Here is a 25,278-nt window from a genome sequence, read left to right as displayed (position 1 = left end):
AAGAGCTGAGGGTGGAATCAGGCTCGGGCTCAGGTTGGGCCTAGAGTTAAGCGCTGGGCTCAGGTAAAGGGCAAGGCAACGCAGTATGTCACTGAATGTCTCCACTTTGAGGGCGATATGTGAGTGTGAATGCATGTGCATGCAGAGACGGGATAGGTTTATGAGGTAAGGTTACACCATGGGAAAGAGAGCGGAGGAGATGGAGGTCCCAGATAGCGAGGGCATCACACAAGGGGCTAAGAGGCCGTACTTAGTGCCTTAATGGAGTATTTGAAAGAACACTCACACTGTTCAGGCGAGTCCAGACCTCCTTAAAACTATAAAACTCTAATGACGGACAGGGTAGACGTGGGGTCAACAATGTCTGTGTATTAAGAATCCTCAAATTCAAACTCCTTCTTTCTTGCAGAGAATGATGCCAAAGGAAATTAATTACAAATGTAACTCTGTCTTGGTCCAAAAAGAACGTCATAGAAACACAAGAAGGCTCCAAGCGAGGCTGTGAGAGGTTATGGGATGGATGGAGATGTTCAAAGTCACAACATACTCTTTAGAATACAGTCCAAACCATCGTCATCCAGATAAATATGGCACCTGCTTAAATCTGGTGGGAGCAGTCGGAATAAGACCACTTATATTATAAAGTGAGGTACCATATATAAGATCTGGGGAAATGAATAAACAATAATGTGTAATTGGTTCTCTTTCTAAGCGAGTTCATTAGATGTTGTTTTCTCATGTAGTGAGGAATAAAAAGAACAAATTCCTGTAATTTGATTTAATTGCATAGGGGATGATTCACCATCTTGTTCCAAGAAATAACTTGTGTCGACAGCCTCTCAAGCCGGACCTGAATCCTTTGGTTCTGGCGGAATCCGCAGAACATTTAGCAGAAAAATCAATCGGAGAGGAGATACCCGCTTCGCTCGTCGCAACGAGGGAATGGAGAAAAGAAATAAAAGGGGTTTAGAGAAATGAACTCATTACCAAAAGCCCTGCACAAAAGACTGTAAACACATTTCTGCTGAGATTCCTCCGTAGTTGAACTTGAAAGCCGTCGGTGAATAAACACGGGTAAGTGGCAGCAAGCCGGTTTAATAAGAGAGACAGGCTGACGCTGACAGATAGACCTGTGGCGTCTTCAGCGCGTGACTCACAGACCAGGAACCCAGATTAAGAGGGTTGAGGGCGTAACGAGGGAGACCTGTTTTGTTCATCTGAGGAGGAGACGAGGAGTCGGAGGACGAGAGTAGGAAATAGAGCAGGGCAGCAGGGAATCCATTCTGAATATCCTCATTTATAATAAGGACGTAGGCTGTATTTGCTTATAGGTATGTTAAAGGGTGAGAGGTTAGGAGAGAGGAGGAGGAAGGGAGAGAAGGAAGGGATGAAGGAGAGCAAAACAGAGATTATGGGCGCAGCGGCTGTGGAGGGATAGAGGTAGGAAGGAGGACGGGGTTTATGGTGATGCTCTGTTTGTGACGGCTGTCTGCTGGATGAAAACAGGGCCTCTTTAACTCCTCGCGGGTTAATGGAACTTTTATGAGTTTGTCCTGCAATCATGCAACCTCTGGCGTCTCCTTTCCTCCCCGCTCTCTTTGTTTTTCTCCTCCATTCGCCCCCCCTGTATCGCAGATCAGAGGTGAGCCGCTGCCGTGTCTCTGTAAACACGGCGCTCTCTCTGCTCGGGGTTTATGAGGAGAGGACACGTCAGGAGGAGGTCCGAGGCAGCGGGTGAATCACTGGCCGGGCTGGGTTTACTCTGGGTAAAGACTTGTTTAGGCAGTGGTTAGTACAGTCAGGTGGAGAGTATGGACAGCGGCCGTTTAATGGCCTAATGGTGGAGGGGTTGAGAAAGCGCGGGCCTATTCCGGCCTGTGGGAAATAATTAGTTCCACTTTCGAGAGGGTGCTTAATTAAAATAAAAAGTAGTAGCTCGCTTGTTTTATGGCAGCAGCCACATGTGCGACCCCAGACGCCGAGGCTTCCATGACACCATTTGGCCCCAAAGCCAACAATGTGACGCTTTCCCACAGAGAAGCAGCTACAGTCGGTGCATTAGGTCGACAGGAGGACAGAGGCGTCGGTGGTGGTGGTGGTGGGGAGGGGGGGGGGGGGGGGGGGGTGAATTGATGGAGGCTGGCGGACAAAGGCGACAGGAACCCGACCGCACCCCCCCACCACCACCACCATCACCACCATCACCACCATCACCACCATAAAGCACGTATGAGGGATGAACGGCTGCGGACGAGACGGAACTTTTAATGTGCGGCCATGACTCACGCTGACTGTCAGTAATGAGTTTTATTCACTTCCATCATTTGAGTGTCGATTTGCGATCATGGGAGCTATCTGAGAGGAGAGAGATTGACAGGACGGAGCCCAGAGGTGTGTGTGGGGTGGAAGCGTCGGACGGAGGACAGGAGGAATCTGGACCTCTGCTACAAATACGAATATGCAATGAGTCAGAGCTCTGTTCTTACAAACTATGAAGCTAATCTTCTCTCTAACACCTTCTCCGTTTCCATTTACCCGCACAGTCACAAATCCACGACTTATAATCTCAGAACGAGACCTTCACAGCCTTTTATTGTTTCCTCAATCGCTACAAATGCCTTTTAGGCCACGTCAGCCCCCGAAGCACACAGTCAAAGACAGGCAGTTTAGAGATGATAATCAATATTGATCCCAGTTATAGAGTGAGTGTGGGGTGATGTGAGGAGGGGGGGGGGCTGAGGTCCTGGATATTGATAGAATCAATGAGCTTTAGAGCTCTGAGAATGGATGATTCTCGGTGCGTGAGCCCTGTTAGCGGTGACAAGGCCCGAGCGATTAAACAAGCAGGGGCTCCGGCGTCTCCCTCTTCGTCTCCCCGTATCGGTGTCTCTCCCTTCTCCAATTATCTGAATCTTAGCATGCATGTGGAAATGAATGCGTGCTAGCGTGTGTGTGTGTGTGTGTGTGTGTGGATACAGGACAGATACTGAGTTTTTCACCCGTGCAGTGCTATTGATTTGGAGGCAATAAGGCGGTAATCTGCTGGCCAGTTACATTAGGAGGACATGACATACCTACACCTTCTCCTTCTTTATGGACCTTCAACATTAGTAGTAAATTAGCACAAGGCGCACGCTGACAGTAGAGAAGAGATTCCACCATGAGATGGGGAACTCAGCGGCGTGCGGATCGGTTACACTTTCCCCTGACAGGAGCCGAACTTTTTCTATTCTAATAAAGCCTGTCCGCGCTATATTTACCTGCTTAGCACAGCCCATTGCACCGGGGCCACTGTGACCTGCAGGCTCAGGTGTGTGTGTGTGTGTGTGTGTGTGTGTGTGTGTGTGTGTGTGTGTGTGTGTGTGTGTGTGTGTGTGTGTGTGTGTGTGTGTGTGTGTGTGTGTGTGTGTGTGTGTGTTGTAGAGAAGGAGACATAATGGTGACTTAGCACCTGGACACATCAACAATATGTAGATTCAGCGAAGTTGACACAGCAGCTGAATTGGCAGTGAATGCTAATGTGTGTGTGTGTGTCTCACAGTGTTGTCTGCCGGAGGAAAGCGAGAGTGTTGCAGTGTGTGTGTGTGTGTGTGAGAGAGAGAGACAGAGTAGGCGTTCAGATGAAGATTCAGCTGTGTGGGTGAAAGTGTTGGATTAGAGATGACAACCAAGACCGAGGAATCCCATCATTCCACATCCAGTGAGCGCTCCATTCACCCACTGACACGGGCCTCTAGGGTGGAGCGGCGGGGGGAGGGGGGGGGTGCAAGTTATACCCTGTCAGTGGGACTTATGACCTGATGGATGTGATGCTACAGGGTGCAGGGAACACCCCGCACACTGCCAGGAGCTGGACTCCCTGACATCAGCTCCTACCGCTACCCGCGACCCATTGCTTCCACACAGTCGCGGCTAATTAAGTAGCGCCGCGCGCACGATTCCGCACAAGCGCCGATGAGCAAACGCGGAATCATTTCGAGTCCCCTCGACTCCCGCCGAACTGAAAAGCCCTAAAGTTGCATCTTCTTTTATTAGAATCGCGTAATATCTATCCATCAACTCAGCGGGCCAAATGCATCTCTCCCCCTTGACGGCCGCAGCCAATGGGACGCCTCCATTCCTCCGACCCAATTTGTCACAGTCAGCAACGTCCCTCCCATTTCTTTCGCTCCCTAAAGTGAGTGTTATTGTCGTCCCGAGTCTCCAAGGATGGTTTTATCCTTCCTGCTTAGCGCTGAGACGTATGAGCGGCACATGCGCGTTTCCACGCACGCTGATGTCTTTTATGAGTATTTAATTCTGCCCCTCTTGTCTCTATTCCTGACACGCATGCAGCGGCTGTTGGTGTGTACACGCACCGCTCCTCTCCACTCCGCTCTAAACGAACCAATTATAGGTGTTTATGTAGGTTTAATGTCTGTAAGCGTCAGGAGAGAAACATTGCACCACTCACCAGCTAATCGATGAGGCCTCGCATGCTACACCCGCTCCCGCTTGTCCTCCGTCGCATCACTCCCTCCTCCTCGGCCCTCTTCGCTTTCTCCCCGTCTCTCTCTTTGCCGATAGGCCCTTCCTCACTCTTTGGTATCTCCGCCGTTCAATTAGCGAGAGACAAGCGTGAGCTATCAGGTCAATTGGCCATGAAGAAAGCTTTAAACAGAGCGAGATGAGGCCATCACTGGAGCTGCGATGCTTTTCAGCAGCGCTGGAAACCTAATCTGCGCTTTTAAAGGCTTGTCTTTTTAATAAAAAGGGTGATCTTCCTCCTATACGCTCCCAGTTTGTACAATAACATTTAGAAAAGCAAGCATTTTCTGTTATTAAGATAGGAACCAACAATGTAAAAGTTGGATTGGGGCATTATTATGTTGTGCTCTTTTCAGATCTTCCCACCTGACCCTCAGGAGCATCTCTGCTCAGATGGGACAAAAACATCCCACAGTTTAATGAATAACACAGAGGATGCTTGGTGTGAAGGCAAACCTCTGGAACTCCCTAATGGTATGTGGAGGGTTTCTTGCAAGTCATATAAATTAGTTTGGACTCCGGGTCTTGTTGCTACATTGGGACCTTTAATAAACCATAACAGAATAATCTATAGCTCATCATACACTTTTCCAGGGGTTGCTGTAAAACAGTATTCCCTCCTGATTGCTGACCCAGGATCAGACTCTAGCCTCACCCATTACAGGTGTGACGCAGCACCGGCACCCAAAGCCGGTCGGCAGAGATGAATGTGGCTCGGTGGGAGTCGCACCCCCCTGGGTATTTAGGGCCCACCCTGGTGGGTCCAACGGGAAAAGCAGGGCCAGAATTCTGGTGCCGGGACTGGTGATTATTTACCGGGCCTGGGTCTCTGTGGGAACCGTGTGGTGATGAATTCTGATGGGGCCGATGATCACTCTTCCAACGAGATTAATTAATATAATCAGGAGCTACTGAGCATGTGCAGCAGCGTGTGATAAATCGAGAGCGTGCGTTATCATTACTCACAGGTGACAGACTATGTGTGGGGGGCAATGTGAAGATGAAAGTGTAAAGTAGTGGAGGCACTGGAAGTAAAAGAAAGTTAGAGCAGGCTAGAAAAGAACAAGAGGATGTTTTTAATTTGATACTAGTTTAATGGTGAATGTTCGTCTGCGAACAAGCGACAACCAGGAAACTTAATGAGACCAAATCAGAAACACGAGGGTTCGATGGGGTCCTTTCTGGCTCATGGGATGCAACAGACTCACACTCCACAACAACTCTCTCCACCCCGCAGACATTCAAATGAGGACTTCATCGTTATAATTAGCTGATGTTGTGTGTCTAGTTGTCCCCGTGACATGTTATGTGCTGACCCGCTGTCTGCAATGGAATTATCTTCCCTAATGAACCTAAGCAGCGTCGGTGACTCAGGCCGGGGGAAACAAAACAGGAAGACGACCCGTGTGGGTGTCGCGCTGCTGTGCAGACACTGTGGGTGTGGATGCGGGCTCGTATTAAACCTCTCGACCACTATCGGCGGCGTCGGTTGGGTAAAAGATATCGACGCCCAATTGCTGCACGGTGAGACAGTGGGTTGTCACGCGCCGCCGGCCAAGCTGTTATACCTGCTCCAATGCGGCCGCTAATTTACAGTAGCACCGCGCCACTTAACGTGCGTTTGATATGAATCACTGGGTGCTTAGAGCCGCCCCCCCCCCTCCCCGCATTGTGACCCCACTGCTCTTACTTTCTTAAAGAGCAGGTCGTTAAACAGTCGAGAGGATCCACCGGCGGTTATAATGGGGAAATAATGAACGCCGTTGCCTCAGGTATTTATCACAGCAGCCACTCTCAGAGCCAGGGCTGTTTTATTCTCTAACTGCCAGAGAGGGGGGGTCTAACCAGGTGGGCAATTAACTTCAAAGTCTGTCAGCGCAGCGGCCAGAAATTGGAAAGATACAAAGCGCGATCGTCTGTGTAGAGCGTATATATATGTAACTTCAAGGTTACTTCGGCTCCATTAAGCAGTGAACTTCTGCTGACACATCAGGCTGGAGCTGGAGCCTGGTGTGGACACGGGGGATGTGGTGCGTCTGGTGTCGCACCGCCGGCCGCCTGGCTCGCAGGGTGAGGCCCTCAGGCTCAGACCGGCTGGCTCGGGACCCGCCGGTCCCTCCGTCGCCCGTGTCCCCTTCAGACGTCAGCGCGGGCCGGTCTCACCGCGGCTCCTTTATAGCTCGCTTTCATGTCGCCTTTAATGAGGAAACCGCCGGCTCAGCAGCCGGCCGTAAAACGCAGGCAAATTAAAACACCCGAATATGAATCAGCTTCGACGCTTAATTCAGCAGAACAGGCCAGAGGCGTAGCTCTACTTGACGGAGACCTCAGGACGACCAGAGTCTAGATGGTGTCTAAATGGCCGGCGTGGGGATTTCTGGGCTGAGAATAATAATCCTCACTTCTACACACAGACACGACTGTCATAGCACACAACCAAGGCAAGTGCAGAACTTCCCAAAGAACAATAACAGAATGAGTCACGAGCCCACGACGTAAGTCCCGCCACCGACGGCTCGCCACAGTCTGCTACGACTGCGGCTGCCACTTAGACGACAGCAGTTCTATAAAGTGTTGCGAAGAAACAGCAGGGCTTAAAAAAAAAAAAAAAAAAAAAAAAGGAGTGAAATAAAACCAAACCACATTTGTTTCTTTCCTCTCGTTTCATTGTAATGATGGAAATAAGGGCATCATTCTGAGATTAGTGCAGCTATTTCTCCCCGGCTGACGTTAAATGTTATGAGCACATGCTGGAGAGCTTTGGAGAAACAATAGAGCGAGAACCCACTGAAGAGCGAGATGGCGGGATCTGCAGGCTCACTCCAAGATAATAAAGGAGGATAATGAATAAGACTCTAAATTACAAATGCTGTACATCGAGAGCAGTTGACAGAACGAGACACAATGACCAAACACCCAGAATCTTTTATTTTAAGCCACAGTATGACCTACTGCAGACAGTAAAGAGATCCACTGAAAAATTATATTTTGTTTGAATTTCTCTTTAATACTACAACGTTAAATATACAGTATGTACATTTGCACAGAACAGGGAAGAACCCATTCCTCACTGAGAGATAGAGAAATATCTAAAGAGGGTCTTCACGGTAAAAACTGGCTAGAAAATGAAAACTTTTGGTAGAAAACGATACAAAACTGAAGCAGTGGTGGTCACAATATAATACTGCTGCGGCTCACTAAGCGTAGGTAGACAATAGAGAAACGAGGTAAGGTCAAAGGGACCTGGCAACCGTACCGCACATCGCACAGCAATGCACAAGTGCAAAAGTAACCAGACACATGTTTCACAGTGAAGGAACTGAACTGGTCGCGTAGTAGTAGTGCGAAGGAAGTTCAACCTATGTAGGTGCAGTTTTCTATGTCAGGTAAAAAAGTGTATCGCTTACAGTAATGAAAATAATGAAGTTGCCAGGAAGTCTGGCCAACAACTACATGATTGATTAACACCATCTTTGACAGCACTGACACGCTGCTGTTAACACGTTCGAATGCACCCATTTGCATATTTGGGCAAAAAGTTAACAACCACAAACCAAACAAAACATGAATAAAAATTGTAACATTAAAACAAGTGTTATATATATTTCAGTTACCCTGAACACCCACAAATTATTTGCATAGTTACATGTAAACCTGCAACATCTTATCCTACCTGATGCCCCCGGTCTCTCAACTGAGGGCTAGAGACTTGCTTTGTCTCTATATAATGATCTAAGGTCAGCTCTAGCATTTCCCCAGTGCAGAGAGGGGGAGAGCGGAAAAAAAGAGATGAACTGAAAATATAATTCAGCCTATGCAATGAGGGGACATGTGTCAACATACAGTATGTTAATTGGACCACAGATCTGTGCCAGAAGGCAAGGCCTTATTCTCTCCTGAGCATAGTGGGATAAGGGGAACTAGGGTGTGTGTGTGTGTGTGTGTGTGTGTGTGTGTGTGTGTGTGCGCGTGTGTGTGTGTGTGTGCGCGTGTGTGCGTGTGTCTACAGTCGTGTCCTAGTCAGCTGTGTTCCCCCCTCCATTCACTTTTCCTCCTCCTCACGTAGGAATTGGAATACAGATGAAAAGTCCTTGTTAGCGTAGCCACGGGAGGACATGACTCTGTAGATCTGATGGGCCAGGGAACCCAGAGGGACTGGGGTCTTTGTGTTGGTGGCAGTGTTTTGGGCCAAACCAAGATCCTACACACAAAGAAGAAAAATGTCAGATGACAAATCATAGCCCTCTCTCTCTCTCCTATCTGTCTGCTGATGTAAATGACAAGAAGAAAGTATGCATGTATTCTAATTCAGTCAGATCTACTGTATAGAGGAACCTACAGTAAATCATTTTACACACACGTTCCATTTTGCATAATACACAAAAGCCAGGCTGCTTCATGGATCCAGTACCTTGGCCATTAGTGTGGTTCCAAAGCCACCTTGGTAGTTGTTGGCAGAGGGAACTCCCTCCATGACTCCGGGGACTGGATTGTACTTGTCACTGGACCAGCAACGGCCTGACGACATGTTGAGGATCTGTGCCAGCAGCTTGGGGTCCAAACCCAGTCTGGGACAAGGAGAAGAGCACAAAGGTCAGTATCCTCTGTGAACAGTTGGTTTGGAAGTCTGTGGAGAGCTCATCAATCTGCATTAACCCTAAGGAAGAACAGAGGTCAAGTCAAGTTTTACCCCCGAACTGTTACGCAGAATAATTCTGAATAGAAGAAATATAGCAGGACCTGAAGTAATATTGGAAGAGGCTACAAAAGACAGCGGGGCCTGAAACGTATGGAGGAAATGGGGCCGACAGGCATGACAGAAGCACTTCATTTTCAGAACTGAGCCAAGGTGAAGCATGGAGAACGATACGGCACGGGGGGCGCCCGGTGATTTCAGTGACCCCAATTGAACCTTGTGCCCAGCTGTGTCCATTCCTCAGTGTTAATGGCTGAAGGCTTTGTAATGCTGGCTAATGCAGTATTGATGTTTACCAGCGCATCCATCCTTCATCAGCCCTCTTTCATGGAAAAAACAGAAAGTGAAGGAGGAGGAGAAGTGGTTAAGTAGCACAGGGGAGCCATAAACCTTGCTGTCACATACAGGAGCATGCTCTTACTTCTGCTGCCCCATTTTGCTGCAACCTACTTTCTTATGCAATAGGACCCGGTCTCCGGGCAATCACGCAGTCTGGAGAATTGCATATAAATGCACAGGAGAAGAAAGCGCAGGCAGAAGGAGTGAGACAAAGTGCCAAGCATTACAGTAGAGGAGGGTGTGACTGCAGCTTCTGTGTAGTGCAGCTTTGCGACATTAACGGTTTAAAGGCCGGCGTGAAGCTGACCACATCAAACCCTGGCTGCTTCTCGTCGCTGTTACTTACAGGTCTGCAACTCTATTCTGCTCTCAATATAACTATTAAACCATCATAGGTCCTTAAGGCGAGCAGCCACCCTCTCCCTCCCTCCGCCCGGCTCTCATTCTGCCGCTACAGCCACACTTTTTATTAGCTGTCTACTAACTAATTAAGAATGGGAATTGCATTTACACTCTCCCCATGTCTCTCCCTCCTCCTATTCCTTTTGTCTCTGGGTGCCTCAATTTTTTAAAACTGTTTTGGAAATGTGGCATAAGTGACAGTGTGTGTGTGTGTGTGTGTGTTTCAGCTTGCAGTGTGTTTTGATGGCAAACTCTCTCATGATGGCTTTTTTAGTTTGCTTGTAAGCATCCCTCAAACACCCTGCTTCTCCTCTTCTTCCTCCCTCGTCTCCGCTGCTGACACCTCCCTGTCTGAGGACTCTGGGGGACATATGTTTGACATCGCACCCCCCCATCTCCTCTCCACACACACAAGCAGCCCCTCCCAGCGTTCTGGGTCAGCAGCTGAAAAGGTTACTGGCTGAGCTACAATAAAGCGCGTCAGAGCGCGCAGATCGTTTGTTATACCAACCAGAGACGCTGACGGGGAGCTGTTGTCCTCTGTTAACGATAAATCAATGAAGTTCCCCTCCTGCTCCCGTCATACATACAGCCCTGCACACATACACCCACCGCCGTGGTTATTAGCCGACGCAGTGGTGTTGTTCCTCGCCTGCGGTAATTTGCGTGGAGAAGAGGACATGTCACGCTGTAACAAGACTGACATGAACTGTAAAACAAACGTGTTGCTGTGCAGTGGACCAGCAGATAGAAGAAATGTGGGGGATACAGAGGTGCGGATGAGAATGAGTGGGGCTGTGGGGTTGCATGCTCATTCTCTAGGACCTCATGTGCAGAGATGATCTTAAGTGTCTATTTTATTACGATTACCTCCTCATCTTCATTCCGTAGAATAGGAATCCTAACTCCATCCACATTTATAATTTTATTAAAGAGGTAACACACATGTTCACACAAGAACACACATGTTTACTATCACATTTATAGAAGCTACGTGTTTATCACATTTTATCTTTAACTGAACACATGCCCACAAATTATCTGATCTGTGATAAATTTATTTCTGCCTTTTGATACATGTGTTAAACCCACTGCCTCTATTTCCATCTTCGCGTACATCATTAAAATCACTGCCGTCACTCCCATCTCTGCTTTTTATTCCCGTCTCTCACTGAATTTTTTGGCTGAAATTACGCAGAAAAGAGCGAGGGGAGACAACAGGATTAAAAGAATGGTAAAATGAGGAGATAAAGCAAACAAGGATGGGGAAGACAAGCCGAAATTAGGGAAAGACAGCGAGACAGAGAGAAAAGTGTATGTGTGTGTGTGTGTGTGTGTGTGTGTGTGTGTGTGTGTGTGTGTGTGTGTGTGTGTGTGTGTGTGTGTGTGTGTGTGTGTGTGTGTGTTCATGATTGTCATGCGTGGCCATTCCTTGTGCTAAGAGAACGTCACGCTTTGCTGGAGACGGCCCCAGCTTCCATCTGAGATCAACAAATTAGTTCCATGAACAGAATTGTGTGTGTGTGTGACAGTGTATGTGTGTATGTGTGTGTGTGTGTGTATCTACCTGCATGTACAGGTAGGGTCTTAGACATATCTGAAATAAGGGCAGCTCTATGAAGCCCGGATACGGAATGATAAAATGTTATTGCTGTTTTCCTCTAAATTGGCTGTGAGTGCTCCGTCTCCTTTCTGTCATACTATGTTTTGTGTGTGTGTGTGTGTGTGTGTGTGTGTGTGTGTGTGTGTGTGTGTGTGTGTGTGTGTGAGATCGCACGAGGCCTGAGAGAGCGTCCTCTCTGCATAAGAGGTTGCGCTGCAATGCAGCGTGGGAGATTTACGGTTGTGGGCTCTCTCTAAACGATGACAGTCTTTGTCAAACCCTCTAATAAAGCCCCAGAGATTAGATAGTGAGAAGAGGGAAAACACAGAAACAGACGCACACAATCAGGCCTGAATATGGGTCAATTTAAAAATAATTCACAGCGCAGACTGAGGAGATGCAGCAGTGCACGTATCATTTTCATACACCTGCAATGTAATCATGTGCGCTATTCATAAAAGCTGTGCTTTGGTACAAAAAACCACCGTCTCCAGTATCTAAGTGTAATTCCATATATGTGTATGTGTATACATACACATATATACACACATTCGCGTCTATACATGTGTGTGTGTTTGAGTGTGTGCATCTAAGACAGTGTGGCGATGTGTAAATCTGTGTTGCTTCCTTAATGCCTCCATATTTCAGAGGTCTAGGGGGGGATTTATGTGCAACTGCTCATGCCAATTTTCCTCCGTCGTCTCAGCCCAGATAAATCAGCTGTGCCGAGAGAAGAGTATTTCACATACACACACTTGCACAAAATGGGCGCACACAGTATTAATGTTGCAAAAGCCGTAAAGCACATGCTAGTAAGATGGTGGAATGAACTCAACACAATGCAACGCATTTACAATTCTCACAATAAACATCAAACCTTGCTTAATTGTAAACCGACAAGACTTGGATGTGGAGATGCAGGAATCTTCAACGTTATTCGTACATCATTTCAATCAACATTAAATTATTTTAGTTTAATTCAGAAAACTTCATATCCCATCATTCTCACTCTCTCGGCTTAAGAGGCTTTGTGTCAGGTTGAGCATGATGAATGATGGGACTTCCAGGTGCCGTTCAGGGACACGGCAGCGGGAGGACACTGGTGAAAGCTCAATCAGCAGATGTAAATTAAAATGTGTGGCTCCGCCTCCTCTTCCGTGGAGCCGGCACTGATTCTAGCCAAGCTGACCCTTGTGCACGTCCATAAACTGTGTACACGCACATTTCAGAACCTGTATTGAAGCAGTAAATTGTTGCCACAGTTACAGCCACACCACTGGTTTAGTAATTGCATTTATAGTGACAGCTATATCCAAGGGTGAGTATCGAGCTGTACCGTTGCATGGCTAAAATGTGGCAGCTTCAAATGTGCCATAATAAGTTTTTGACTGGTCAAGAAGAATGCGCTCCACACGTTTACACGCTACCTGATGCCGAGGTTCATAGTCTCCGCGGTTCCAATCATCCCAATGGCCAGCAGCATGTTGTTGCAGATCTTTGCTGCCTAAAGGAGATTGACCACAAAAACACATCATAGGATGAAAATGTTGATTAAATATGTGTTCCCACCCAAGCAATTTAAAAGCATCTGATTTGGCGCATTGGTTTCTAGCAACTGCTTATTATAAATGTGCCAGCGTCTTTACCTGCCCAGTGCCGACCTGTCCACAGTAGACGACATTGGCTCCCATGCAGGTGAGCAGCTCCTGGGCAGCGTTGTATTCCTCCTCCACTCCACCTACCATGAAGGTTAGTTTGGCTAAGCTGGCAGCACCGACACCTGGACATACAACATACGTTTAAGGAAAAAACTGGTTTGAACTACACATAGTAACGACATTGATCCCAGTATGTAAATAGTCCGACCCAGATCTGTGGACCTGCAACAACTTTATGTGACGTTTATATATAAGGCTATGGGAGCTACATCTTTACAAACTTTTAATGAGTGCAGATAAAACATAACATCATAACTGAGAACAAGTGGGTATATACAAAGTGCAAGAGCAACACAAAAGAACATAATGTATGAAGCACTGGACTATTTCAACATTACCAACTGTGTCTAAAAGGTCAGCTGTGTGCTCCCGTGTGCGTGCGAGACACAGAGTGGGACAGGCGTGTTAAGTATCGGTGCACCAGAGGGACAGAGGCATCTTTAAAAGCCGATTGTTGCCATCATCCACTGCACAGCCCTCATGGGAGCTCACGCCTTTTGTCCTGTCACCCTACTTTCCCCGTCTCCGTCTCTCCCTCGCACGCAGCGACACCAACAGCTGTGCCTGAGGCCGGCCCCTCTCATGGGGGTATCAGTGACAGGCGTGAGGGGTAATTAACTTTATACTTTATCATGTTCAATTAGGCGTCCCTCCCCATGCCTGATGGCTTAAGGAGCGTGCCATGTTGTAGGAGGCAACCTCACCCCCTCTCACTCCCCCCCTTAAAGTCCTTAATGCATAAAAAAAATCTTTTTTTAGAGTGGGGTGGCCCCAGACGGCCCGAGTCTCTTATGCAATGATCACTTGAATGCTTCAGTGATGAGCCACAACATTAACACAGGGAACTGGTGTTATACACGTTTACTGTGGTGCCGGAAATGTTGTGATCACTTCAGGTTGCAGAGGAGATCACCAGTCCAGTACCAGGCACACTGTGCAGAGATTATTCTTCACCACCGCGGTCAGCCTTCTACTAGTGGTTAACCACAACATAACACACGAGCAGAAAGCCACACATCATCTCTGAAATTGGAGGAAACTTGAGAGTAGAGTGCAGGAAACTAAACAGTCTCTTCCTGTGGCTAATCAATGATTAAATGATAAAAAATATGTGATGTTTACGCCAATATTGCAAAGAGGAAGCCACTACTGTCCCAGTACTTTGTAGTAGTGTACTTTAAGTACTTTGCTGGCTGTGTGTAGTTTTCACACAGTTGGAAGTATATGTTTAGAAAAAAGATGCTCCACAACATGTAGAAGTATATGTTCACTTTACTTTTTATTTTAAAAGTACTCAAAAAAAAAAACATGTATTATACGCAAATGTAGTCCAGATTCATTTGATAAATTCTTAAATGAAAGATTCTTAATGATGCATCAGCATTTTATTAGTTTTAGTTAAAATATAAACCTGCAAAATTCAACACATTGAAAATAACTGGTTACTGCATTTTTATCCGTTTTAAAGTTTTGTAATATTGATAAATTTAAATCTCACTTGTATTAATAATTATATTTATAACATATATCATTTTCTTTTTAATCTATATCTGTATATTTCAGTTACTTTACATTAAGCTTAATTTTATTTAATATCTAGAAAAAGTGCCTTTTGTAGTTTTGGATACATTAATTTGTCAAAGTTTGTTAATATTTATGCAGAAAATGAAAAAATGCTAAATAAAAATGGCTCAACAATCTCTCAAGCAACAAATACAGTAAAACTGTAACAAACTGTAACCTATACAGTAAAACTGTATAGAAAATAATGTATTTGAAAAGTATCCTGAAAGTCACAAGGTTGTGCAAGTTCATGTTGTGAATGCACAAAGGTTGCTTTGTCCAAAAGAAGCACAGAGAAAAATAGAGGGGGGGTTTAATTTGTCTATAGGGCGTCATCCAGCTCTAATGAAAGGCCTCTTAATGGTGAAAGCCTAATAATGTTAGTGTTAATAATTAAAAGGGGATTACTGGGGATAACACAACCAAAATCACATTATCAGACTTCCCTGCAGGAGAGCAGGAGGAGGAGGAACTGGAGATTTTCATGACACAAACATAAATATTCCTTTTTCCCATCCCCCTTGTTTAACTGTACTGTTCTAAAGGGTATGATGATGTCACTCTACTGTATGTGTGTGTGTGTCAGTGATGAGCTGTCAGCAGGTCATTAGGGCTACATAATGAAGCCCAAAGCCCAATGCCGCGGCAGCTGCCTCTGGACCACAGCAAAACACAAGCTTAGCATAAGGCAGCCACACACACCAATCATACACACATATGGTCCACAGACCCAGGACATGATCGATGTAGCTCCTTTCTTATTTTCTCTTGTTTGTTTCCACATCCTACTTCATTTATGTAGCATAATATTTATTTGTTTACACAGTGGCAGACAAACTGCTGACACAGTCAGATTACACAACTACTGTATACTACACAAAGATTAGAAATAGAGCCTCTCTATAATGCTCCCATTATATTTTCAATGACAATAGAATGCTAGCAATAATAGGATTATCTTTAATTACAAATAGTTTGATAGTTTGGAAAGTTCACCCATTCCGTTTAGTCTTACCTGCAGGCTGAACCTCCCTCTGCCACACACACACACACACACACACACACACACACACACACACACACACACACACACACACACACACACACACACACACACACACACACACACACACACACACACACACACACACTGGTTCATTAGTGGAGATCACTGTTCATGGACGACTAAAGAGGAGATTATTGATAACTCAGTCAACATGCTGATCAATATATCCCGCTAAGGAGAGAAGAAAAAACAAGGCAGCAGAAGAGGAGGAGGACAAAAGAGAGCAAGAGAGGGAGAGAGGGAAAGAGAGATGTAACAAAGACAGCAGGGGAGAAAAGCAATGTTTCTCTCTCTACCTCCCAGCGTCTTTCACAACACTCCCTCCTTCAAATTAACTAATCACCCATAATAAGCTCTTATGATCTGTAGTGGATTTCTATAAGCAGTGACACTGGGATGATTAAAGATCCTTGTTGCTGGAAGAATAGCACATCATTAGCATAACAATGTGTGAGTGTGCGTGCTGCAGCTACACGTGAGTCCGCTCATTGTGCAATGTGCATGGACTAAAATATATTTGTGTTTCTGTGTCTATGAACGTGTGCGTCTGTGTGTATGCATGAGGGGACGTCCCATCCTTGGGTCGGCCCTGTCAGAGACGGATTAAAAGGGAATCCTAATGAGGCTTCCTGAGCGCCAGGTCCGTCGGCTCATCCATCCCAGCGGGAGTGACAGTCCTGGATCGTTAACACTGCACAACTACACAACGCCCCCTAGGGGGGAGACAAAATGTGTGTGTCTGTGTGTGCGTGTGTGCATGTGTGAGAGACTGTGTAGGGGATGGTTGGTATGTTGGGGGGGGGGGGGGGGTGCTCCTATGATAGACGATGCAGGCTAGAAAGAAGAATAAGGGAAGAATGAAGGTACTAAGAAAAGCAGGGAAAAGAGATTTCTTAGGAAATGTTGTACTAATATGTTTATTATAAACATAATCCTATGGATGACTACCTCTGTCCTCAGTCTTCATCCAGTTACAACAAATGTAAGGAATGGAGGACAGACCCCTCCTCCCAGTGACTAACTTTATTAATTATTGATTCAATTTACTATCTTTACCAGGATACAAGCCCACATACACAACAAATACTTGTATTTCTACTAAATTACATCACCACATGTGGTTGGCTGGCTATGTCTTGCTACAGAGGTAGCATCGCAATCTGCACAAGAGAGAGATTGGCACTCAATGCACTCCTTTCCATTAATGTGATGGCATCTGAACAGGTCAGCTTTACGTTTGAATGAGCAGTCTGATTACTTCTTACTTACTTACTAGACAAAAAACAACAGATCAAAAATGCATTACAATAACTTATATAGAAGGAAGAAACTATTTTTTGGTATTTAGTTTTGTTTTATTCGAAAATATGAAGCAGACTCCAGATTAATTGTAATGCACATTAAAATACTTTAGCTTTTGTGTATTAAGCTGCAGATTCTTAATTTATACCACCCAGCATTATGGGATACAGTGAGTCTGTGTAACTAGATGCAGAGCTGTGTGTGGCTTCCTCCGAGGTGCAGACACATGCATCTACAGTAGAAAACAAACCCCGTCTTCCCATCTCTTCTATTAACAATATTGCAAGTTAATAAGAAAGCGATCACACACTATTACAGCTGATGCTTAAAAGCAGGCTTTGACTACAGGCATTAACCTTCAACTTAAGACGCTGAAATTAGTTGTGTGACGGCAAAGGGAGATCAGAGCAACGACTTTGGTTTGGCCTGTCTGTAGTTGCAGTGAACACTCAGTTCATTAGCACGTCTTTCATTACACACAAAATAATCAGCCAAGGCAATTCAAGGCAGCCTCATAACTTGAAGCTCTTTTTGAAGTGTGTGTATGTGCAAAGTAGAAGCAGATCATTCGTGCACATAACCGTGCAGCATCTGTGCGCGTGCGAGACTGCAGACAGGTGCAGATCCCAGAACCGGCCGCCAATAAGACATCAGTTGGAGCTTCTGAGGCTGCGTTTCAGAGTTACGAGCGGCATGTAAACCAGTAGGCACTGTTTTTATTGGCGGTGGGGTTAAATTAAACTACATTTGTAAGCATAAGGCTACACAGGCAGCACACACAGTCGCACACAAAAAGGGATGGTCCCAGAGTTTGGTAACGAATGACGCAATTGACAATGAGCCACAACCCTGCCCCCCCCCCAAAGAGGCAATATGGAAAAACACTTAGAGCAAAACAACACCTAAACATCATTAGAGCTCCTTCAAACACCTCATTTCCGCAAATGATAATGTAAATGCTCTTAGTGCGAGAACACCAGGAAAGATTTAGGTTTGTGCCAGATTTCTTGTCACACCTTTGGGTCCAAATGTAGTTTGTGTAAACAAACTCTGCATTTGGCAATATAGTACCTTGTTTTCTACCAAGTTTAAACTATATGCACATGTAAGAATGAAATGTTGGCTCGGACGGAGTCTTTTTTGATTCGGGCTGAAAAGAGCTTTCACACTTAGCGGTGTTACAGCCGTGAGTCAATGACCTGACTTGAGTTGGCTGCTTTTAGTGTAAGCCAGTGGGGGTAGGATGTTTACAGGCCAACAATGCAGCCTCATGTGGTCCACCATTATAATTACACCCAAGGGCAGATCTTTTTCTCAAACAAATTAAAAACCCAAACAGGCCCCGTAAAAAGCATAAACGGATATCGAGTGAAAAAGTGAAAAAGGCTATGCATTAACCCAAAACTGTGCACACATTCAGAAAAAACAACAACAAACAAACAGAAATCTGCACATTCAACTATTTTTCTGCCAACTTTGCTAATGTTTGTCTGCTGTGTAAGAAACGGGCTGTTTATCGGCCCCAGTTAACGAGCACGGAGCCATAAGCTCAATGAGAAACGCTCCATGGTTCTCCATGAGAACACAGAGCAAGACTGGAGAGAGTTTGGGTTTGAGGAGGGAAAAAAATGGGGAAAGAGCCAAAATACGTCTTCTATACAAATGCTGCTGCAGCTTTAAGCTTTTTGATTTCAAAATCTGTTCATTGACCACGAGGCCAGCCCTCATCATCAGCATTATCATCACCATCATCAGTAACTGATCTATTCCGCAGGGGAGAGGCTGGTCAATGGTAGGTGACAGAGGATAGAAGGAGCGGGAGAGCTCCACAATCAATCCTTTCTACAATACAGCAAGTTAATAATGATCCCCAATTAGCCTGTTAGCAGGCAGAGGCACACACACATACGCGCTCGCTTTGGTGACAGAATGCTAATTCCCTTTCAGATAAGTGACACGCAGTGTGGCGCTCGGGCCACGTTTGATAGACAGAGACTTTTTGTAATACTCATACACCAGCTGACTGTTTGTGCACTCACACACACTCACACAGCAGATGACATAGGGGCAGAAATGGAAGAGCCAGTCCCCAGCTGCTGTTGGTCTACACCCATCTGGACCATAGGCTGGAGCGCCCCCACCCCCCACCACCACCCCTCCATCATCCCCATGCCTGGTCACTTTACTGCCCTACACCCTCCTTCTCAACGCCCCCCGCCACATTCTCCCTCTGTGTCACCAAAACCTGTCAGGGAAAGGCTTGTTATGCTAATCCAGTCTTTGGGCTACTGAAGCTCTCTAGAGCTGGTTAGCCGTCAACATGACAGACTGCGACAGCACCACCCCCTGCTCGTCCAACTTGATTCCGTAACTCGGCGTTAGAGAACCATCGCTAACCATCACAACACAGCCTGCAGGCTTGATTAATCCCAGTCTCAGACTAGATTAGGTTGGCACGAGCGCTGGACCTGCGACTTCCGCTGACCTGACGTGCCAGTGGTAAACGCGTTAAACTAATCATATGCAAGTGTGACGATGCGGCTACACTCACTTCAATCTGCTACAGTACTTTGTGATCTATTTGTACACCACTTGTGTTTATATTGCAGTGAAACTAAAAGAAAATTAAAAGTTTTAAATAATTTTGTCAAATAGTACACTAATAATTAAACACTATTACTAGAATTTATATTAGTATTTGCTGAAACAAGCGTGTAAGTCAGAGAGGATCTTTGTTTAAGTGCCTCCAGGCCCTATTGGCCTGAGAGGAGGAACAGAGCTCGTATCAAATGGCAGAGCTGTAGATTGGCAGTGTTGACTGACGAACCGACTGGTGCCAGCCTTGGCTCAAACATGCTCCAACCGGCTGAAGGATGACGTTCAAACTGTCGGCAAATGACACACTGCGAAGCCCGGGCTTCGGTTGAAGTGGTGTGGGTATGATTAGAGCGGTGTCGAGACTCAGAATAAATAGGTAGTTAGCTGGGGATTATAAGACCTCGCAAACAAGTAACATTAGTTCGAATGCCCGTGGTCCCACAACAGCCTGGCTCCTTCTTGTCTTCATTTACCCCGATAGCTGCCTTTCCCAACGCTGGGAAAAACACAATGAAAGGTTTTTTTAGGGGCTTTTAAAAGCCACCGTCCGTTAGCAATGTGGCAGCCCACCATGGGCACACAGGCACAAACACAGGCATTCTGGGTAATTACTGCTAACGACCCTGTCGCTTGTTAGCCAAGCCTCCTATTTGTGCCATTATGGTGCCAACACCCTAGGCCAGTGACATCAGAGCTTGTTTTGTTGTGGGTCAACTTTGCATGCGGACGCTTTTAATGACACCAAACAGTGCCGTGTGTGTGCGCGCTGGCATGTGTTAGCACGCGTTGAGTACTAGTGTATGCATTATTATATTGAGATCACAATCTCATGTATCTCATGTGAATGTATGTGTAGTGTATGAAGGGACACAGCTGGGCCATTGGGTGCTAAAGCCAAGACAATGGTCAATGTGCGACAACAAAACCAAACATACATGAGAGAAAGGCTTTTTCTTTTTGGATTGTGTCTTTTTTTTAAAAAGTCTGCGACTCTGATAGCACCGTTGGCTGCCAAACCTCCAGTGACGCAAACAACATACACAAACAAGCGTTTTGTGTTGACTGTGCCACCTCTTAGACCGTACACGCACACCAAAGGATTCATTTTCTATCAAAGAGAAATGCACAAATTAAACATAAAAATAAATATAGAAACCACAAAACTAACGGCTTGCGTCTCCAAAACTTTAAGAGCATGGGAACCACAGAGTGTATTGGTGTCCTCTGAAAGTGAAAGAAATTTTTCCTGGATTGTGCCTTTCTGCAAGTCACCAGTGTATGTACATTATTTATGATATAAAACAATTTATATTCCATATCTATGGAGTCTGTCTGCATCATTCTAAGAAATCTAAAATCATGAATTGAAGTATTGTTTAGCTTACCTTAATGTTACATCGCTTTTATTGGTAGTGATAAGGTGCGTCTATGAGTCATAAAGCTGAGCTTGTGTACCATCCATTCTCTGTTGCACACACACAAACATTATGTATGATAGTATGACAGTGCCCTATTTGGGGAGGGTGCCATCTCCTGGTTAGAACACAGCATGTTATTTCATATCACACCCAGAGAAGTGGAAGGTGGAGTGACAGGTTTCTGCTATTACCCATTGAGCTGTCACATACTGGAACATTTTACCATGACGGGTTGAGCTTCGTTAAATGATTCAAGTTTCAATCCCCATCTGTGTATTTTGCAGCCCTTTTGTTTTAGGTTACCTGTGTTTCGGCTAGAATTATGAGGAGAAATACAACAGGTTGAAGTCACGGTAACAATTTCAGTTTAAGAATGACTAATAGTCAAGCCAACAGTGGACATGCCTCATGGGAATCTTGGGGTGACAGTATTCTGAGACAGCAGGTAAATCATTGGTCATCTCGGCCTAGTAAAATTGGCTGACTTAAGAGTCGAGAGTGGGAAAACCTTCACAGAAGACTCCACACACTAACTGCACGCTTTGTGTGTGTTAAGGAAGCGTAACAGGCTTAAGGCTCTGATCTTACTGACTAGGGCAAGTGTGGTCTGCAGACACCAGTTGGTAAACATGCCCATATGGGCCAAATCTGTGTTTGTTTGGGAGCATGGGCAACGCTGTGTATTGTTCATGAACTGAAAAACATATAGCAAATACACTGTGGCCAGAGGCAAAACCTATAACTGAGAAGAAACGTGCTTTTCAGAGAAAGACAGACAGAGAGATGGACAGTTTTACTGCAATGTGTCTCCTTCATGTCTTATCTCCCTCCTCTCGTCTCCTTCACTCCATGTGAGGCCAGTTTCTCTGCACTTTATGACTCTTTATCTGACATGAAAGGCACTAACATGGGATACCCACCATTACAGCTCCATCAACATGAAAAGCTCTGACACATGATTCTCTACTGCGGCTCAGCCCATTAAGGATGACTGGTGATCCTGTGCTCTGTCAAGGACCTGTCACCAGCAGTCAGTACTAACATAATGAGGACCTAAAACCTTAACCTTGCCTTTAAGACCCCCCGGTGAAAAGCAGCAGTAAAAACCTCAAGAGGGCACCTACTGGCTGGCCCGATGAGTAATTACAACCCATGTCTTGGCAATAACCCAAAAGGTCCCATAGTTTAGATATACAAAAAAGTGTAAGACAGTCAGAATCAAGTCTAAGGGGTCAGAGGCTCAACGCTATGATTGGTAATCTGAAATGAGCAAACTAGTCTGATTCTACTGTGACACTCTCCTCTCGGTTTCACTTTGAACAATGTGATCAGTTGAAGTTCCTTGACAGAGATATAAATACTGCTGTACATGCATTTAAAAAATGTGTTTCTCTCACGCATTTCTTACATAAGCATCAACTGACACTGATTAACTGATATTATGAAAGACAAAAGAGAGTGGAGCGTAACGAAAAACCACAACAACAAAACATATATTAAGTGTGTATGCTCATACAAGGTAAATTCAAATGTGCATGTATTTACTTAATAATTATTACTTGAGACACTACCTCCTGACACTGGAGCATCCATGAACACAGCACCCATCTTTTCTGCAGCGACGGCCATCTCTCTCGAGACTGCAGGGTCAATGGTGGAGGAGTCGATCAACAGAGTTCCCTTCTTTATCTTTCTGCAGAAAACAAATCAATTAATGTGAAAGAAGCTTTGTCTAACCAAGAGTTGGCCTTGTACATTGAATAACTTGAACTTGGGACTATGATAGTAAAGTTAGCTTACTTTAGGATGCCATTTGGGCCAGTGTAGACCTCTGTGACATTTGGACTGGAGGGGAGCATGGTGATGATTCGGTCGGCTCTTTCTGCCACCTCTGCTGGGGAGTCCACTACCTGAATGTTTGACAACATTAACACAGGTTATCTAATTTTTACCAAAAGTGTTGGCTCAAACGCACACACTGTTAATAACAGCCTGTTATGGATGTTTTGCAAAATATGTTGTAAAGGGCGTATGTGTGACTCATGACAAATGAAAGGTGTAATGGCATATAGTTAGTAGGTACAAGTTACCTGAGCGCCTGCATCCTGCAGCTCTTTGCAGGATTCAGGAAAGACATCAGTGGCTATAACAGGATAACCGTTTTTCAGCAAGTTTTTAGCCATGGGACTGCCCATGTTTCCCAGACCAATAAACCCAACTGGTGTTTTTGAGGCCATTGATCGCACTGACACTGAGGAAGGAAAAAGAAGATGTGTAAGATAAATACAGAAAGGACATATAGAACTCTAGTATGACAACTAACAATTTTTAGTCCCCTGGACCAAGAATAACTTGTGCATTATGTGTGTTTTAATGACAGTGAACAGCTAATTTGTCACAGGGGATCCTCCAATTACAATCAGTAATAACAGACCAGCACTTACTGCAGCAATTTACAACTAGTGTTTGGTCAGGCTGTTAAACTTTGCAGGCTCAGTCAAGGTGCAGACAGGTGAACATATACTAAACAGAGTAGTAATTCTGCCAGTGAACCAACCAGACCACAACAACAGGATTAGGCCTGAAGGCCAAACACAAAGACTCAGTTTAAATTTAGCTGGCAAGGTTTAACCCACACAAATGTTGGATATATGCGAAATGATGTTACTATTATTTATGCCAAGATCAGAAAAAGGTCAAAATGTACAAAAATGCATAAGGACAAATACATCTAATCTTCTGGTTAGTCTGGAATAGTTTGTGCTATTAAATGTGATGACGCAAGGATTTGTCTTCCTTGTTTTTGAGAAGCTGCATCAGCGTGCAGACTTATATGTGATGATTAGATGCAAGAACTGACGCACCATTTCCTTTTGCTGTGCAAAAGTAAAAAAAATATCATTTTTAACCAAGTTCTTGTCTCTCATATTCATATTATATTTAAAACTACCTATTATTCTACACCAAGCTACTAAACTACAACTGTAATTAATAATAGTTATTCATTTTCTAATTAAAATTTAAAATACCTAATCTTTACTATTTTGTCTTTGTCGCTCATCCAGAAAAGTTCTCAAAGTACAACATTCAAGCTTTGTCACTGATGCCTCTGGTAGCATCATTAATACCAATTCAGTTTCTTATTAAAAGCAAACAGCTCTTGTGCTGTGGGATGGATCCAGTAGGTTTTGTGGCACTGTTGCGGGACGAGGCCAATTCATTGGTTTGTGCAGAGTAGTTTAAACTACTAAAAATACACAACGTGTTCGTGTCAGTGACCGTGGGTGTTCACATTGCTGCACGCTCGTGCCCATCACGCGCACCGTCCTGACCACGAATGATCAACAGACATCAGGTGGGAGGTCGGGGACACCGGGTTCGGACCGAAACCCAAAGACATGGACAGTGCTCTCACTTCGGACGGCTCTAGCTAACAGTCAGCAGCGGCAGACCGCTAGCGGTGTCTTCTTGCAACACACTCCACAACCAGGGGAAAAAACGCCACGGACAAGCGGGACAACGTAAGCGAATACATTACCGTGCGCAAGGTCGACATGCTTATTCCACCTTAACAGTAAATGTCGAGACCTCCTAAAAAATGCAGCCATGCTTCTCTCCCCTTGACCTCAGCGGCGTACAGTGACATATGTAAAACCAGGAAAGCCGAACCAAACAATCGGGACTGACTTTGATTTCGGCCAATCGGAGCTCACGGTGAGTTTGGTCATCCAATGAAAAGGAAGTAAGGCGGGATATCCTGCGCTTTTACTTGACAAGGATTTGACAACTTGTAATTAAACTAAAAGAAAAACATGATAGTTATACATTATTTTCAAAATGTATACTTGAATCGTAGAGGAATTATTATTTTAAATCGTAAATCTATGTGTAATAAAAATGTGTTTCTTTTTCACATGGAAAAAATATTCAAAGGGACTTTATTAATTGCAACAATTAGTATTAGATACTAAGATGATTTATCTATATTTAATTATTATTTTATAAGTCTATTCCGTCTTGGATGTGTCGCACATCCTCAGAAGCTT

At 45.0% G+C, this 25,278-nt stretch overlaps 1 protein-coding gene across 1 annotated transcript; it reads right to left on the bottom strand.

The window, feature by feature from the left end:
- Positions 1-7,432: 7,432 nt before the first annotated feature.
- hibadha (3-hydroxyisobutyrate dehydrogenase a) lies at positions 7,433-24,920 on the bottom strand. The gene is made up of 8 exons (XM_055513086.1): positions 24,771-24,920; positions 23,323-23,483; positions 23,033-23,142; positions 22,804-22,925; positions 13,214-13,347; positions 12,995-13,071; positions 8,939-9,095; positions 7,433-8,728 (listed from the first exon to the last, which is right to left on the bottom strand). The coding sequence occupies exons 1-8, from the start codon at positions 24,838-24,840 to the stop codon at positions 8,570-8,572; spliced, it is 990 nt and encodes a 329-aa protein (XP_055369061.1). The 5' UTR covers positions 24,841-24,920; the 3' UTR covers positions 7,433-8,569.
- Positions 24,921-25,278: the final 358 nt, after the last annotated feature.

The sequence above is a fragment of the Betta splendens genome, chromosome 11, assembly GCF_900634795.4.
Source record: "Betta splendens chromosome 11, fBetSpl5.4, whole genome shotgun sequence".
Lineage (NCBI taxonomy): Eukaryota > Metazoa > Chordata > Actinopteri > Anabantiformes > Osphronemidae > Betta > Betta splendens.
The sequence above is the reverse complement of the archived record's forward strand: the minus strand, read 5'-3'. Positions and strand labels throughout refer to the sequence as shown.